At 36.1% G+C, this 18,724-nt stretch overlaps 1 protein-coding gene across 1 annotated transcript in view; it reads left to right on the forward strand.

Moving 5' to 3' along the window:
- Nucleotides 1-17,300, forward strand: part of LOC150098058 (uncharacterized) — a 29,018-nt gene extending 11,718 nt beyond the window's left edge. Inside the window, exons 2-3 of the mRNA XM_090406213.1 lie at nt 7,381-8,204; nt 16,317-17,300. Of these exons, the coding sequence (XP_090262339.1) occupies nt 7,400-8,204; nt 16,317-16,837 (1,326 nt within the window). The 5' untranslated portion in view covers nt 7,381-7,399 and the 3' untranslated portion in view covers nt 16,838-17,300. The remainder of the gene's footprint in view (nt 1-7,380; nt 8,205-16,316) is intronic.
- Nucleotides 17,301-18,724: the final 1,424 nt, after the last annotated feature.

Consider the following 18,724-nt stretch of genomic DNA (forward strand, 5'->3'; position numbering starts at 1 on the left):
AGTAAGCCCTGCGGCACACCTGCTAGTATCTTGCGTCTGGTTGATACAGTTTCATTTATTTTGACCTGCATGTATCCATCTGAGGTATGTCAATTATTTTTACTAGATTAATTGGTATATTGAGTTTGTAGAGAAGACCCTGATACCACACCTTATCAAAAGCCTTCGCAGCATCTATAAAGACTACAGCTGTGTGGAGATTCCAGTTGAAACCTTTTGTGATATATTCGACCAGTCGGTGTATTTGTTGTACAGTGCTACGGGTTTTTTTTTTTTTTAATCCGAACTGCTCGTTTGGAAATAGTACCTAATTTATCCATTGCTGATTGAAGTCTTGTAAGGATGACTTTTCCAAGGCTGGATAGAAGACTGATATGTCTGTAGCTTTCAGCGAGTTGAGTTCTTTCCAATCTTTTTCATTGGCGTGATATCCGCCATCTTCCAAGTTATGAGAATTATGAGAAAATGCTTGCATGTGAGGATGGCATTGATTATGTTGACCAGATGCGCAATGGCTTTTCTGGGGAGTAGTTTGATTATTCTGTTTGTGATTCCATCTACACCTGGAGCCTTGTTGTTCAAATGGGTTATGATATTTGTAACTTCTGCTGGAGAAGTGGGTGTGATAGGTTCTGAGTTATCCTTCTGTTGTCTTAAGACCTGCTTGACTCAGCAGTGAATATTGTTGATAAGATTGTTCAGATTTTCATAAGAGGGGTTACATTGAGATTCCAAGGTGTCAACTAGAGCTTCTGCTTTTTCTTTTGTCAGTGTGGGCTACTCCCTTAGTCTGAATTGGGAGGTATAAGTTGCCCTTTTAGTGCGGAGGGTTCTCAAGAATTTCCGGATAGTTGTCCTCTGGGTTTAGGTTATTGTTTTGGTTTCGATGTTTTTGCAGAGCTTCACGGATTTCTCCATTTAAATTATTCAGAGTTGTGCGACTCTTATATTATGGTACCTCTTTTCTGGTTTTGTGTTTTAATCTGATTAGGTCCATGATTTCTCCGGGGATTCGAGTGAAAGAATGTAGTTTGGGTGACTGACTTTATTGATTTGACTGATTAGGTTGTTTACAGCAAAGTCTTCTCCTCTTTATTGTGAATAACAGGGGCTGGGCCAATGTACTCTGGGAGAATTCTAGAGTTTGTCCCAAGGTATAAACGAGTGCAGTGGAGTGGGCTTAAGCAGTATGGGGTTGTGGTCAGAAGACTTCATTTAATGTTTCCAGCTGATACTGGTATCTAATGTTTCTGAGGATGACTATGTAAAGTACATCTGAGCTTCCAGCTGGGCTGTGATGAGTGGACTCTGTAGGTCCGGCTATAACTGAGTTTTGGGTTGAGTAATAGTATAGAATACGACCTTTGTCATAGATTGTGGAGCTGAACCAAGCTGTATGCTTGTCATTAGTCTCCAGCCATAGTAATGGAGTCAGTAGAGCCGAAAATGGAATCCAAATCCGCTGCCAAGAGTGGGATGCCGGGTGGGTTGTATGCGGCGTAGATTTTGATGCTGACGGTATTGTTAGTATGAACTTCAATACCTGTTTATGGGTTGGTCAGGACGTTCTGGCTTAAATAATTTTTTATGTATACGGCTGTATGCCTCCTCCACCGGCGGTAAGTCTGTTTTATACATCGTGAAGCCCCGTAATTTCGTGCTATTAGCTGGCCTAAGGTGCATTTCGTTAACTAAGACTATCAGGATTGTATCCAGTGGTGGGATTCAAATGATTTAACAGCCGGTTCGCTGCCCTAATGACCGTTTAAAGTATTAAAAAAACGATATACCGAAAGGCAGTTTATTATTTCATATAGTTAATACTTATAAAAGAGGTACACAAAACTAGATTATGTTATAAGAAAGTTTTTTAAAATGTTAATGAAAAAATATTAAATAATACCTGACAACAAACAAACTTAAGATATTTCCATATTGCTTCTTGATTGGCGTCCTCACTTGCAATTTTCTTCGCTTTTATCCGAGCATCATGGCTGTGGGATTAATCGTTAACCATCTTTTCACTGTGGGAGTAGGATCCCATTCCTTTTTAGAGGTAGGCCGATTAGAGTAAGTCATTGTGTTTTGATATATTAGAAACAGTTAGGCGACTTCTCTTCTCTGAACATAATGTTCGTCTTTTGAAAAATCCCTTTCCGCTTCTGCTGAACTTACAGCAATTGTTCCGACAATATTTTGAACACTTCCAGGAATTGCATAATTCTGGGAATTTTTTAAAACGTTTTCCACGAAATGTCGATAATCATTAATATCAATTTGGTAATTAAAAATGTCATTAAATACAAGCAATTGTTCTTCAACTGCTTTCCATGGAACTAGTACTTCAATATTCCAGTAATCTGGCTTCAAAAAATTGAGAAATTATAATTTATTCCCATCTTGAAATTGGCTACAACTTGCTTTTAAATGTTCACAATCCATTAGTCTTTTTTTTTTTTTTTTTCAAATTCGTTACGATGTTTTCTAAAAAGTCTTTGCCGAGAAATCGATGATTTTCTACAAATTTTTATATTTTTGAAGGTTTCTGAAGTAATTCATCAATTTTTTTTTTTTCGTATGGACCCTTTTCCTTTCCAAGCATTTAAAATGCTTTGATAGATCTTATCACGAGTTTTTCAGCCTTTATGTCTATTTCTTGGTTGCAGTGCATTTTGAAAGAAGAAATTTCGTTTTTAAAATATCGATCATCAATGCCAAATCAGTTCAAAATATATATTTTCAAGACGGACAGCCATACCTAACTACTATTTTTATTTGAATAAAAATAGTGATGTAGCGCTGGATAAGCGCACCACACAGCTAGGGTTGGCCTTAAACTACACGCAGCCCATCTTGGTCCCAATCTTTATAATTTGAATTCGAAGTTTTTCGGATATTTTGGAAAGTTCTATTTGGTTCTTATTGGATTGATGAAAAATAGTATATATCTTATCAATACATATTTTAAAATGATTTACTTGCTTTATTTCCTTTATCGAATCATCTAAAACAAGATGGAGGCGATGGTTTAAACGGTGACATGTTTGGAAACTGTCTTGCAATCCTAGCGCTCACTCCAGATTTTCTCCCAAGCATAACGATGGCACCATCGGAGCAAAATGCTATTAAATTTTTTTTTCTAGGTAGTTCTTAGTAAGCTCAACATGATTTAAACTTGCCATAACTGAAGAACATATTGTCTCTGCATAGTGTTTTTTCAATTCGACTAGTTCAACGAAAATTGATGTAACTGAATCCTCAACTTTTTTAGAAAAGTATAACTGGTTTGCAGGATATCGTTGAAGCTTCGTCAATAATCAAACATATATTTTCAATAATTTTAATTTCCTTTGTAATGAAATCAACTACTTTCACAACAGTTATCGTTTTTCTTTTTCAATAATTGATGTGCTGCTTTCTTCAAGTTGGAGTGGTTGTGACTGTTTTGTACATCCAAGGCCAATACTGATACAACGGAATCCGATTTTGGTTTGTTATTGAAAAAAATCTGTTAAACTTTGTGGCCTTTTTCATCCTTTTTAAAGCTACCGCAAAAAATTAAATGTTTTATTTTAATATATTATAGAGCAGGAGCGGAGATTACTTATATTTTTACTGGTTCTGTCCACGTGTGGTCATATCATAAACTTTTTTATAAACAAAACACTGTGCTTATACTATTGATAAACATCAGTCAGAACATACATTTCTTCATTTTATCGATACTAAACGAAAATTTCCTGCTGAATTAATAAATGGTATAGGCTATGCAGATTAAATACGATAGAATAATGTGTATGGCAAACCTGCTTGTCACGGGAAAGTCGTGATTAAAAACTGCGTTTTTATCAAGTTTTTCTACCGCTTCCGAATGGGCGATATGATAACCCTTCATCTATATTTCTATTGGTTCATTGTGTCCTAGCTTCCTATTGGTTTTACCAATCGGGGAACACCAGCACTCGTATCTCGTGGGAATTTTGGGCATAACAAAGCTGAAACAAATGACAGCGTGACACCCTGGTTGTTTGGCACTTTTTCTTTACGTTATTTGTTTACTGAAGTAACAAACGCGAGGGAATAAAAATGTATTTCATCAAAGATATAACGAGTTTTATGAAATAAATATTATAAGCATAGTTCTGTCAATTTTTTTTTTCACCTATGGCCGGAATGAACATTACTACAGGCGCATAGAATACGCTGCGCAGATCTTTTCTTTATAAAAAAAAAGACTAAGGAATGTAAATTTGATTTCCACATTGGGCGGCTGCCAAGGCGTCCACCGTAAAGAGAACCTTGATTACAAGTGCCATTTTAACAACCGGTTCGCCGAACTCTAAAAAAAAAAAAAGAGGTATAGGGTCTCTGCCAAACCGGCTGAATCCCACCACAGATTGTATCTGTGAGTGAACTCTTGCAGTTCAAAGATTTTGTTTAGCAGACCGTTATCATGAGTGAGTTTTGGTTTGAGTTTTTTTATACATTGTATAGTGCTGTCAGTATGGATTGGGTTTCTAGATACCATCTTTCTGGAAGATGGTGAAGAGCTTGCTTTGCTGAATTCCTGCAGCATGGTAGCAAGAGATGCACTTAAAACTAAGTTGGAGCTTGCTTGTTCATCTGAAGGAATCAGCTCCAGCCGCCTCGGCATATGTTCTGGTCATGGATGAAGATCGCGTGCCATCCTGTGCTACTGAAGGTGAGGTATTTCGAACAGGAGGGAAACCTGCTTGGTTGCTTGTGGTGTCCTTATGTGAAGGAGCAGGGTTCACTCTTGCTGATCCACGATTTTTTAGGTGGAAAAGGCACCCCTTGTAGTTTGCAGGGTGAGGTCCTCTACAATTGTCACAACTGCCTGTTGTGACAATTGTAGAGGACCTCATCAAATTTTAGACATTTGTAAGCGGCTCTGCACAAATTTTGGGCATGCCCAAATTTTTGGCATCTATGGCATTGGCCTGCTGATGCCCTTTTCTTTAGAGGATCAGTAATTTTGACCTGCAGATATGTCACTTCGTATATCCTTTTCTGCGTGTGGCCTGATTTTTACTAGTACTAACAGAATTGGCCTTTTGTCAGATCTTGGCATTCTGCTAACTTTGATTGGGGAAAGTCCTTGACTGATGAGGTCGGCAGTGATCTCATCTGTTGTGATTCCTTGGAAACCCCTCTGAGGACCACTAAGATTTTTCTTGCTTGCTAGTGCGAAGGTGTGGAAGGGCAATTTGGAATTGTCCAGCATTTTTGTCATTTTGCGATAATCTGAGACAGTAGCAGGATGAATCTTAACTCCATCTGTATTTTTGGCCCTGGAGAAGTTGATGTTTTGTTCACCAAGGGTCCTTGAAACTGTCCACTTTTCTTTGTCTTGGAGAATCACTGGTGGAACTTTCTTTTTTATTGTCTTCTGAAGCTTGTGGTGTTGGATCTTCTCCCATAAGATCTTGAGGTCCTCAGTCTTTTGGTTGCCTGTGCACCCTGGGAGTCGATCTGTCGAAGGTTCTCTCCTTCTTGATCATTGAGCTGGGCGTATATGTTTATAAATCCCCGGGAATTCTGTATGAAACCTTTTTTTAATATCTTTTTGAACAGGTCAAGCAATTGCTCTTTGCTAAGATTGAACAATATCGTCCGTGATGCCCATACCGGGATAAAGAGCGCCTTGGTAGATATACCTCTTATTCAGTTAGTTATGCTTGTTTTTGGCAATCCTGTAGGCTTATAGTATATGAGGTCCTGTAGACCAGCTCTTCCCAAACTGTGGACCATAAGTTTTGTTGAGGGAGCTGTGAAATAATGAAAACAAATTTAAAATGTTTTAAGACTAACATTTTTTAAAATCTTAAAAGAAACTTAGTTAATTTTTCTTTTTTTTAATGGAAAAATCGCACATTGGTGTTGGTTCACAAATTTTGCTTCTTGAGTATTTCGGCGATTAATGAATATTAGTAAATACATGCTTATTCATGCAAGTTTAATTGCAAAGGTATTGCTAAGAAACAAAGATTACAAACGCAAAATTTTGAATATAAATTGTATTGAACATAACTGGCTATATTACGATTTTTTCCCCAGTGGGAGCCGTGAAATAATTTAATTTTTTCAAAGGGGGACCTTGGCATCCATAAGTTTGGGAAGCACTGCTCACGACTCACGTGGAAGTCTACTAGGTAAGTAAAGCAAGTTTGTAATGCCCTACTAAAAGGGGAAAGAGTGTCAAGAACTCACTTGGTCACAGAGTGAAAATCTCTACCCCTAAAATACCATAAATCCACCACTGGTCCTCGTTTCGAGTGGAACCTACACCGCCATTAGACCTCGTGCATTTTTGATACAGAGGGGAGATAGTAGGAATCATACTGTGTCAGCGCCAGTGCATTGTAAGATTCTTAAAACCTTGTATGAAATCTAATCAGGCTCCATCTAAAATAATACGTCTGTTCTCGTCAAAAGTCCAAGCGAAAATATTCATTGTTCTGAATATGATTTGCCGTTTCAGGTAGTAAGCATACGATATGTGTTAGAAATAGGCGTTTTATTCATATAACGTTCTACGTACTCTCAGTTGTGGAACACCAAGATGCATGGAAATTTTTGACGCTACCATTTGGGAAAACTAGGCAACCGCCTAGTTTGCCCAAATGTGAACTCACTTCGACAATAATTAAGTTGTTTCACAGTTGCAAGCTAAACGGATGTTTCATTTTATACTGATGTTTTTTATATTGATATATTTTATACTGATACCACATCACTCATTCTTAATATGAAGAGCTTCGTTCACAAAGAAGACTGCTATAAACTTCCGAAATAGTGTACATTCCTTTTGGATCGTGCTACATATGTGATTATAATTTTTCTTCAGTTATTAACTTTCTTTTCCTTGGGCGGTATTGTCATCAATTGAAGCGCTTTTGGAGTAAATATTATTTAAGGTTACAATGCCTATGTGCAGTTGTTTATATATTTTTTCTCGACAGGGAAAATCTCCTCCTCCCTTCAGGAACATGCATTCCAGTTAAATACTACTACCTCGAAACATATCGGTCTGATTCCCATCTAGACGCATCTTTTTGTATTCGTATCCAACTTCATGATTCTGAGGATGAACATGAATAAAATACTTTAACAAATTACTTTGTTTATTAAAATCTTGTTAAATATAGTGTACATTTAATACACATCTCGGTGGCGTATGCAAGAGAATGCGATGATAAATGACCTCGTTTTGGCGACAGTTATGTTTTGTATTTTTTACTAGTTAATATTGTTAACAATACATAACATAATTGAAAGAGTATCGGCGGATTTCTTCCCTGAGCATTCTATCTACATTCATGTAATTATAAAATGTGATTACTTTTTTTTTTCCCCTAGGTAAAAGTGGAATGAGAAAATGGCATCCTCAAATGACGACGAAAACTCGTCAAAGACCTTATACGATATAGTAATCAGAGAAACCATCGTTCCTTTGTTTCTGATATTCTCTGCTCCATGTTTTATTATCTGCACCACTTTTCTTGTAGTCGCAAAGAAAAGCAACTTTAACGAAGTTTCCAAAAATTTCGACTCCTTCTGGTTGCAAGCTTGGAGTACAACAGGAACAGGAGATTTGACGTCATGGATATGTGTGCTTACGGTGGCTGTTTGGGCAGCAATGTCTATTTTTTTTCTTCCTGGAAAAAAGTATCATGGACCACCAACGAAAACAGGATTCCGTCCTGAATACACTGACTCGGGATTTATGTATTATATATTATCCATGACGATGTTTGGTGTTTTATTCTGTTATCCAGGTCAAATGTCTGCGTGGTATGTGTACAGAAAAATGGTTACTATTACTGGAACATTGGTAGTGTTTGGTGTTATAGTGTGTGTATTCTTATTTCTTAAAAGATTACTGGCACCATCACCGGGGGATAGTACATCTTCTGGTAATCCTATATTTGACTTTTATTGGGGTACTGAATTGTATCCACGTTTAGGTCGTCAGTTTGACTTAAAAATGTGGACTAATTGTCGTTTTGGAATGTTATGTTGGCAGTTAGTAGTACTTATATGCTGGAAAGCTCAAACAGAAAAATTTGGTTGGAACTGGGCAATGACTGCTACGGCAATACTACAAACTATCTATATTTGCAAATTCTACTGGTGGGAAGAAGGATATATGAACAGCTTGGATATTATTTTGGATAAAGCAGGTAAGTGAAACTGAAGATTTAAAGTCTATGTTCACATGTTAAATAAAATTTATTCATATCCAGATGTATGGTACCAAAAATTTGTATGATTGAAAAGTTTGTGCCTTTAGTAGGCTTAAAAAAAAAACCTCCTTAAATCGATATCTGAAACGCTTTGATGGAAATTAAATTAATAGGATAAGTACAAATAATTTCACTAAAAACCTAAATGTGAACTCTACATGAAGAAATGCAAAAAGTTTTATGCAATTCGGTGAAAAGAAAGAAATAACATGTGAAAGGAACACCAACAAAAATTGTAACTATTCAATTCAGTAACAAATGGGTACGTGAAGACGATCAAAATGATTGGCAAAATTCCTCAAGGTACAGCTCACAATGTTTCATACATTTTGTAATGGTGTCCAGGCGCTCAGTAGGTAAATAAGCATTGCTCCTGCAAAGCTGTGCTTAGTCTCTCCAAGATTTTGGGGACAGGGAGATGAACAGCAGTATCTACCTAAAGCATTCTAGATATGCTAAATAGGAATAACATGACCTGGTTGACCAGTCCATACTTACGATAATCTCTTGAAGATATTTTCCCGCAAGCTTTGCTCGATGAGAACAAGCATTACATTCTTGTAGGATAAATGCCTCCCCTATCGCACCAGCATACGAATGAACATAAGAGTCAAGGATATAATCTGAATTGCAGTGTTCATGGTTTCCCCTAGGAAGCACATGCAGGTCGATGCGTCCACCCATTGATAACATGGGATGATAGCATGTATATGGTTCTCTAAAAAAATAAAAATAAAATAAAACTTATCACGCAGCATCCCTCTAATACTAAAACGGATAAATGGTGGAGGTAGTGTGATTAGTTTCAACAAGTATCGTTGGGTGAACATTCAAGTTGGTATGTGGTTCGTAGCCGAACCATGAATGCTCCAACTTAGGGACGATGTCCAGGACATCGTCCCTATGTTTGTCCGTATGTGAGTGCGATAGACACTTATCCCACAAGACGACGATGCTCATCGAAATGATGAGCTCGTGGATAAATATTTTCAAGAATATCGTACGCATAAACTGACCAACCAGGTCTCCTGACCACCTTAATCTTATTGAGGCTGTGATGCTGTAGCAGTATTATTTCTCCTCTGCTTATCTCCATAAAACCTTGAGTAACTTAGCTGACCTTTGCAGGAGCAATGGTTTTTACCAACAGGTCCTGGACCACCATAAACGGTATGGAATGTCGATGTGTTACTGTGAGAGGCGACCACATTCCGTATTGGGCACTTCGACAATCTCATTTTGATTCCTTATTTCTGACATTGTCTTCTTGTACCCATTTGTTACTGAATTAAACTTTGAGTGTTCTTTCACATTCATATCATGCTGCTCTTCACCGAATCGCGTAAATTTCATAGTTCGAGTTATCGTGGTTTTTCCTTTTGTTCCTTAATTTCTGCAAACCCAGTTTATTCCGATTAACTTAGGGATCCCATATGTCCCGGATTTTTTAGAATATAAAAATATTAGAAATCTTATTTTTATAAGAATAAGTAAAAGTCGTAATATTTTTGGGTGCTTCTAAAAATGTATGTTTACAAAACAAAGCAGAGACATAAAAGGTGGTATCAAAAAGTTTCTAGACTAGCTGTTTATGAGAAATTATTTTATTTATCTACGTTTACACACTATCACCTTCAAAATAGTCCACTTGCATATCAATACAGTGCTCCCAGTGTTCTTTCCACTTCTGGAATGTGTCCTGGAAGTCTTCTTCTTTTCGAAGCATGTCAAGCACCTTCTGCGATTCGCGCTGGATCTCTGCAGTGGTGTCAAAACGGTGACCTTTTGAGCTGGATCTTCATCTTCGGGAAGAGGGCAACGTCTGCAGGAGCCAAATCTGGCGAGTAGGGTGGGTGCAGAAGTGAGATCATGTTGTTTATGGCGAGAAACTCGCGTGTGAGGAGAGCTCGGTGACAGGTCGTCGTGGAGCATCCAGTTTTACGCGCACCACAGATCTGGTCACATTCACTGAATGTCCTCCCTCAGACGCTTAAATCTGCCAGTAGAACTCGCTATTTACGGTCTGGCCCCTGAGGACGAATTCTCGATGCACAATGCCGCAAATGTCAAACTACGATGAGCATGCACTCGGTCGAGCTGCGGACCTGCCTTGCCTTTTTCGGTTGTGGAGATGATGGGCTCTTCCATTGTGAAGATTGTTGCTTCATCTCAGGGTCGTACCTGTACACCCAGGTTTCGTCACCGGTAATGATCCTCGACATGAAGGATAGGTCAACCATGGCACGCTGACGGAGTTCTTGGCAGACTTCGATGCGGTGTTCCTTCTGCTGCTGCGTCAGCAGCCTGGGGACGAACTTGGTAGCAACACGGTGCATGTTCAAATCACATGTGAGAATTACCTGCACTGTTCCATATGACACACCGACAATGGCAGCAATGTTGTGGAGTGTTCTCTCAGACGATCCTCATGCACAAGTTGCGGAATGGTTTCTACATATTTGAGGGTTGAGCTCGATGAAGGTCATCCTGATCTCTCATCGTCTTCCATTGATATTCCTCTGCTCTTGAAGCACGCGCGCCACTCAAAACACCTCGAACGACTCATTGCAGCATCGCCGTAAACTTGCCGAATCATGTCAAACGTCTCTGTGGCAGATTTGCCCAGTTTCATGCAGAATTTCACGTTTGCTCTTTTGTTCAACTTGCTGTCCATGATGAAATCGCAGATGTGGTAACGCAGGTGGTCAGAATAGCATCAGTTGCACAGCTCCCGATGTACACAGGACTGTCTTTTGGCACACTGACTTATGAAGGTAGGTGCTCCCTGTGACTGCGTGCAGCCTTGTGTTGGCGTGTTACAAACCTGGTCTCGAAACTTTGATACCACCTCGTATTTATTTTGTAGTTCGGTGAATTACCAGAATGTTAAAATTTTGGGAAAACGATTTAGTTCCATGCATTTCATTCAGCTGGAGAAAAGAATGTCAGAATGAGGGAGACAATCGCCCAACTGTATGTTTAACTAATCGAAACCACGCCATCTATTTCGTTCGTCTGGTCAGCCGTAAATTTTTAGCAATCTTTTGTCTCAAGCTTAGTTCGCATAGCATACGATATCCGACGATCAGAAATGTTTCTCATTGGTCGACATGTTTTTGAATATTAACGCGCCACGATAGTTCATTTTCTTTCAACCAATGAGAAACATTTCGGACCGTCGGATATCGTACGCTATGCGAACTAAGTTTCACGCGTCAGGAGCTAAATTGTTTTTATATCACTGCAGGGTATGTGATATAACCTAGTTTTGAACTGTTCATTTCGTATTCTTGCATTCTCGTATTAATTGTGAATATTGTATTTTTTAAATTAATAAAGTTATACCGTTTGTTACAAAATGCCCAAAAGAGTGTCATTTCAATGAAATGACGTCATATGGTATCAAAAGTTAGGTAGTAGCCAAGAAATGGAGTGGGTTGCACAAGAGGCTACATTTGTTCTTCATGCAGTTAAACACAACCACAGTTTACAATCTATGGATTGTACGTCCTCTATTTTAAAAAAAAAAAAAAAAAAAAAAAAAATTCTTGAAGAAATTTTCATGTGCACAAACGAAGTGCAAGGCTATTGTTACCAATGTCTTATCACTACATGTAAAGTGAAATATTGGAAGATCTGTGGAATGTAAAATATTGTTGCATATCCATAGATGCATCTAATCATATTGATCTTAAGATTGTACCTATCAATGTGAGGTATTTCACTTGATAAAGGGATTTCAACAGAAATTAGAATTTTTCTAGCCTTCCTGGAGAAACTTCTGATCTAATTTGTGATGACATTTTAAATGCTGCCCTGCCCCAAAATATAACATTACTGATGAAACGATAGGCATTTCAGCAGATAATACCAACACCAATTTTGGTGGATTACAAAGGAAAGGTAAAATTAATGTTTTTACTAAATTACAAAACAGATTAAAAAAAATTAATAAGTGTAGGTTGTGCAGCTCACGTTGTACATAATGCTGTACAAACTGCTGCTGATATCTTACCAATAGATATTCAAACAATTTTGGGTAAAGTTTTCCAACACTTTCACTGTCAGAGTCGGAAGTTTGAAATCTTTTTGTGATTTTGTCGAAACTGAATACAAGACTATTTTAAGTCAGCAAAATGTGATGGCTTTCACTGCAGCCATGTTTAATTCGTTTTATTGAAATGTACGATGGGCTTGTATCCTATTTCTTGCCTCAAGATAAATGTCCAACTATTCTGAATACGTTTTTCAGTGATAAGTCTTTCATTTATCTTCTGATTTTTAAAAAATCAGAAATGTTTTCTGAGGTAATCAGTACAGCCATGTTAAAATGTACGCAACTAATTATAAAATTAATGGAGTAATGCCATTTGTAAATTTGAGGATAGGTGGAAAGAAATTTTTGATCATTTTAAAAAGGAACAAATTACTTATAGTGAAATAGTTTCGATTATAAGTTTTTGTTTGACCTTACCAGGATCAAATGCTTCTATTGAATGAAATTTTTTTCATTGATGAATTCGTTATGGACAAATGAAAGGAATCGCAACTGGACAGTTAAATCTATCATGCTTGTTAAAACCCATTATAGAAACATGTCATGTTCAGAGTTTTTCAATATGGTATCTAAGAATCGACAACTCTTGGGCAAAATCAATTCTTCAATCAAATATATTTAATGATTCTGCAAGTATAATAGCAGTAAAATGGGACAGGCAACGACCAGCTGAATGTACAAGAGGTATATATTAAAAATTTGCTTTTATTTTTAAATTAATTTATTTTTCATATAATTTCAGATATTATGCATCTACACAATACGCATAAGGCTCGTGTTCATATTTTATTGTGTTTACATTGTAGTTCTCGTTTTATATCTTTATTCTATGTCTTTATATTTCATATACTTATTAATGTTTGATTTAAGTGTTATTAGAATTCTATTTATTTGACGTATGTATAAATATTTGTTATCTACATTAATAATTCAAATTTAATTTTATTTATTTTAAAATACATAATGTTAATGAATAAAATTTTATTTCTCTCTTAATTCTACAAAATTTATTGGGTCTCGGTGTTTTGTTTCCAAAAAATGGGATCCCTAGATCAACAGGATAAGAAAATTAAAAGAATCTGAATTCTCGTGAATGATGACTACTACGAGACATACCATACTAACAGATTTATTTTTTTTTTAGTACTGGGCCGTAATCTGTCAGTTTTGAGCTATAAGAATACACACTCTTGAAAATTTTGGGATTCAGTCCTTCACGAAAAATGTTCCTTGACCAATAAAAAAAATAAAATGAAACTAAAAATATATAAAGGAAAAAATAAAAGAATATAATCTCTTTGCTTAATAAAAGCATTTTTTATCGTGCTACAAAGTCTGGAAAATAACGGGCTTTATCTTGAAGTTCCGACTTTAACAAGCAAGTGCTGCTTCAAATCATGTCGTACGATTTTTATCATGATTTGCAGTATCAGGAAAAAACTCGTCTCGTCATAAGATTTCACAACTAAAGTTATGAAAAGCATTTGTAAAAGTATTAAAGTTTTTAGCTAATAAAATTAGCTATGGCAAATTATTTTCGGAAACTTGACTAATTCAAAATAAGATTTTTAAAAATCCTGTCGGCTATGCTATTTAATATGTAAAGGCTTCTTTTTTCCTTAGTTTGCGGAATTTAAGGTGCTTTGCTGCGAGTGCCATCTTTCACTCTTGAGATCTTCCGATCGAACTTAGGATTCGGATCTCTAATCTTTATTAGATGCCATTCTTCCAATTTTGCGGCAGTCTCCCTCCGTGTCGCTTCTCCTGTAGGCTCCAACTTAGCTTGTATAATCATTCTCTCATCCATTCTTTCCATATGTTCAATCCATCTCATCTGAAAACTATCTTCATTAAGTAGAAGTGAAATCTATAGAATTAATAATTTTTTTTATTGTGTTCATTCGCCTGTTTCTTTTATGGGTCCAAAATCTTTTCTGAAGATTTTACTTGCAAAGCTTTTGCATCTTGGTCTGTTTTGTTCCAGGTTTATGCTCCATATAAAACAATCTGATTCCATCTTTTTTGTTTTAACTCTGCTTGGCAGAACTTAGAAGATAATAATAAATGTAATGAATGATAAGAGCTATTGAAGGCACGTAGCTTATAGTTCTGTACTAATTATTTAATTATCTCTAGTAATCAATATTCCAAGACTTACGAAGTGGCATGTGTAAATTTCGGGTTATCGTGGTGAACTGAACTCTAAACTAGTCATTACCCCTCCCCGATTGTTTTTACATAAATTTAAATATTCCATTTTTTAACCTGGTCATTATTACTTTTTTAGTTTCTCGAATACATTTTTCTAAAGCTGAGTTCAATAGGATGGGTGAAAGGATATCTCTTTGCTTCAGTTCTATTTTAATAGCCAAACGTTCGTCTAATTTCATTAGCCAATACCATGCTTTGGCTTGCATTAGTGCAAATTTTGAATAAACGTATTCAAAAGTGTTCCAAATTCAATTAATTCTCACCAAAGGACAGCCTCCAAAAGAAAAGATTACAGCGCAAATCCTATTCTTGAGGAGTGAGTCATTAAATGACATCTATAGAGAAGCCAACACTATCTACTGCAAAACTTACTAGTACTGTTTCATGTATTTTATTAAATTTTTTGTGGTACCTTCCAGGAACGCTAGATCTTTAGAAGAACGACCTTAATCATTGAAAATTTTCTATTCCCTTTTGAGGAATAAAAGGAGTTAGCGGTTCCCCCCCCCCCCTTCAGTGATTTGTCTTTCGAAAAACTGCCACGTGAACTGAACTGTTTTGATGAAATTTCATGGAACATAAAAGTAGAAAGAAGTAGAATGAAAGTCCTCGTCAGAGGCACAGGCAAAGTATGCCCAAAAATAATTTATAGGAAAAAAATTAACCAAAATTTTTAATCCTTAAACTTAAGGATAATTACAATACTGTTTTCATGCATTACTATTTCGTACAGTAAGCAATGTTTATTCGGTAGCACCTAGAGAAATGTTTTCCTACATTTCTTGACTATCTGTAGCAGGCCCGGCTGGTGGCGCACAGGCGCCTAAAAGATCTCAAAAAATATGAGAAGAGTTTAAACGAACAACGCATGGTGCATGTAATTATGAATGTACGTAGTCTTCCGTTCGGGCCGCTTCAGATCTTCCCGGAAACGAACAAATAAATTCTGCAATTGTATCCTGGACCCGATTATATCACTTTAATTTTTGATTAAAATTTACAAAATATTACTTATTCCTATTTTAGGTATACGAAAATATACCTAAAATAGTTATTTTTTTTGATATCATAAATCAACTTATGATTAATTGTTGAGTTCCATGTAAGGGCCGTATCCTAATGTTAATAGGATCGGATGCATGTGGTCCCGCCCTAAAAGTCCGCTTACTACTGATAACTCATTCTTCTCGACATTCGAGCCTGTTATATTAGCGGGCTGTTAGGGCGGCGTCAGCGATACAAAATAATCGGTGAACTCTCGAGTCCAATGCGAAACATTCATGTAAAATTATCTTATCTATTTTCGTTGAATCTTCAAAATGAATTTAGTTATTTATTAATGCAAAATTAATGTAAAGAATATTTGAATAAATCTCAACTTTATATTACTATTTTATATTATTTTGAAAATTTATATAACTTAAAATTTTGTATAAGCAGGACTAATCCGTAGTTCCTTTTCGTTTTATTCAAAAAAAAAAAAAAAAAAAAACTTTTTTTGGAAAGGCGCCGAACATTAGTTGCACAAAAGAAAAATACTATGCGTCGGTCCTGATCTGTAACCACTACGCGATAACCAATCAAGTTCATTTGAACTGATCATAACAAAAATGGACTGGACTTCTGTGGAAATTATCTTAGCCAGTTATATAATATCATGGAAAAAAAAAATGACTTTTTACAATAACATCTTTTATTGATTTAGAAAGTAGATTAAAAACTACGCTCGATTCGAAAACTAAATCACAAATGTTTTAAACGCCATTATTTTATTCTTTCAGGGTTTTACATCTGTTGGGGATGCATTGCATTCTTACCTATTTTCTACGGTTTGACTTCCCTCTACATGGTGGAGAATGCTCCGAAAATCACCGTTGTCGAGTTTGTGGCCTTAGTTACTATAGGTACAGCCATGATTGGCCTCAATTACTGGGTTGATTATCAACGTCAGCTGGTAAGACAGACCGATGGTAAGTGTTTGATTTGGGGAAAACCTGCTCGGGTGATCAGAGCCACTTATTTAGATCAAGATGGAAAGAAGAAAACTTCAGTCTTATTGGCATCTGGATTCTGGGCTATTAGTCGCCACATGAACTATATATTCGAAATCTTGTTGGCATTCATGTGGAGTATCCCATCGCATTTTAGTAGTTTCCTTCCCTATAGCTATGTTACATTTCTAACCATTCTTCTTGTACATCGGAGTCTTCGTGATGAAGCAAAATGTCGTAGGAGGTATGGAACCTCGTGGAAAGAATATTGTGAAATTTCTCGTTATCAGTTGATACCAGGGGTATTTTAGACGGTGCAGAAATATTCAAGGAGTGTATATATTTGTTAATTATAATGGCCGGGCTTGGACTTCATGAATTGTTCCCAATTTCAGTGAAATCTATATTTTCATTACTTATTGATGTGGAGGAAATTTTTTGGTTTTTTCTATCAAAATTTTGATTAAAAGATATTGATGTGTATATGGATTTAACTTTATGCTAAATAAGAAGTTAATTCTTGCTATTTGCGCCATCCCGTAAATATGGGCAATGCCTGAATAAACAGTTTTGAAGTGGGCTCTGTATTTCAGATTCTTACACCATGAAATGTAAAATCTCATTCAAGACTAATGTCCAAATATTTTGTTTTCAAAATCTTTTTGTACTAAAATGTGGTAATTATAAAAATATTAAATGTATTTAATGTAATCTAAATGTCTTGATATTTTATAATGTTAATGTTTTTGCCTTTTGAAAATAAACTGAATAATTAACTGGTTTTTTATTTATTTAGTAAAAGATTTCAAAAGTTTGTCTCAACCCATATATAACTAATTGATACGATACGATTGGTGCAATAAATCGTAAGTTTCTTTTTAAACCTTCTAGTCATCAGAAGGGGGGCGGGAAATTGACCAAGTATTAAACCATGTTACAGTTAATGTTATATTATTGCTCACAAGTAGTTATCGTGTCGATCGTAGCTCGTGTGTAATTATGTACGTAATTAACTTTTCCCATCCCCCGTTATTTCTTAATGTCCCGATAAGTCAATAGTTTCATTTCTTGAAACTGCTATTGTGACTTATCGGGAACATAAAATGTGTGAACCATTCCAATAAACAATAGGAAAAGCAATAAAAGGAACATTTATTTGGTAAACGTAATCTGTTAAATTTCATATTTATTATTAGAACGAATCTTTGTTACATTCTGGTGTTTTTCTGCTTTTTGCTAACAAAATAAAATTTGTTTAGCAAGATTTTTATTTAAAAAATGTTTCGTCCAGTCTGCAGCTACTCGCCATGAGCGAGCGTATTTGTCGAGGCCTGTATTGTACGAGTATGCCAGCTTTAGTGATCAAACGTGCAACGTTTTCAACCTTTTTTGTTACAGTACGTACAAGTTAAATTTTTCTTTTACAGAAGAGAAGCTATGAAGACGTCAATGATTGGTGCGGTGTTAACAATAGATCATGCAACCGATCTATTATATAAAATAACCTGCCACCGACAGTGATTGTACGAGTTTCTATGCCAACTCACACAAAGTTTCAACCCTTGGTTGATTTTTATTGCTGCTTATTTTGCGTTTGAGCTGGCATGGAAACTCGTACAATCACTGTCGGTGGCAGGTTATTTTGCGCCCTAGGCAAAATAAGTGCGCCCCTTATTTCACAAGTTAGATATTTTTTAAAATGAAATTTTAAATATAAATTATTTTGCATGCTTTATTAGTAATATAAAATATAATATGAAAATCAAACTTTTAATTTTTCTTGCCTTAAATTTTGCGAAATTTTACAAGTTTTGTACCCTCGGCGGTTTCTTGTTTGCCTGAATGGTAACGCTGGCCCTGCACACAAGCATTATATGAATTTTTTAATTCGTGGTAGAATTTTATTTGAAGTTGGCCTTTGTGATCTGTCATAATGACATCGAATTTTAAAAGCAATCAAACACTTCATATAATTGGACAGTTTTTAGTTAGATACTGTGTTTCTGGTGCAACATGGTTTTGCTGAGTCCATACAGCATCGTCTGTGAGAGGGGACATGTGATTCATTAGTTAGTGCCGTTTTTATTCCAGACTAATTGCACAGTTTGAGAAATATATTGCACAGACTGCAAAAGCCTCTGTACCCTATTCAGGGATACAATAAAACTTTTTTTTTTCCTCTTCTTGCATCTACAGTA

This window comes from Typopeltis vanoorti, chromosome 16 (genome assembly GCF_054136105.1).
Source record: "Typopeltis vanoorti isolate ZY-2024b chromosome 16, IOZ_Tvanoo_1.0, whole genome shotgun sequence".
Lineage (NCBI taxonomy): Eukaryota > Metazoa > Arthropoda > Arachnida > Uropygi > Thelyphonidae > Typopeltis > Typopeltis vanoorti.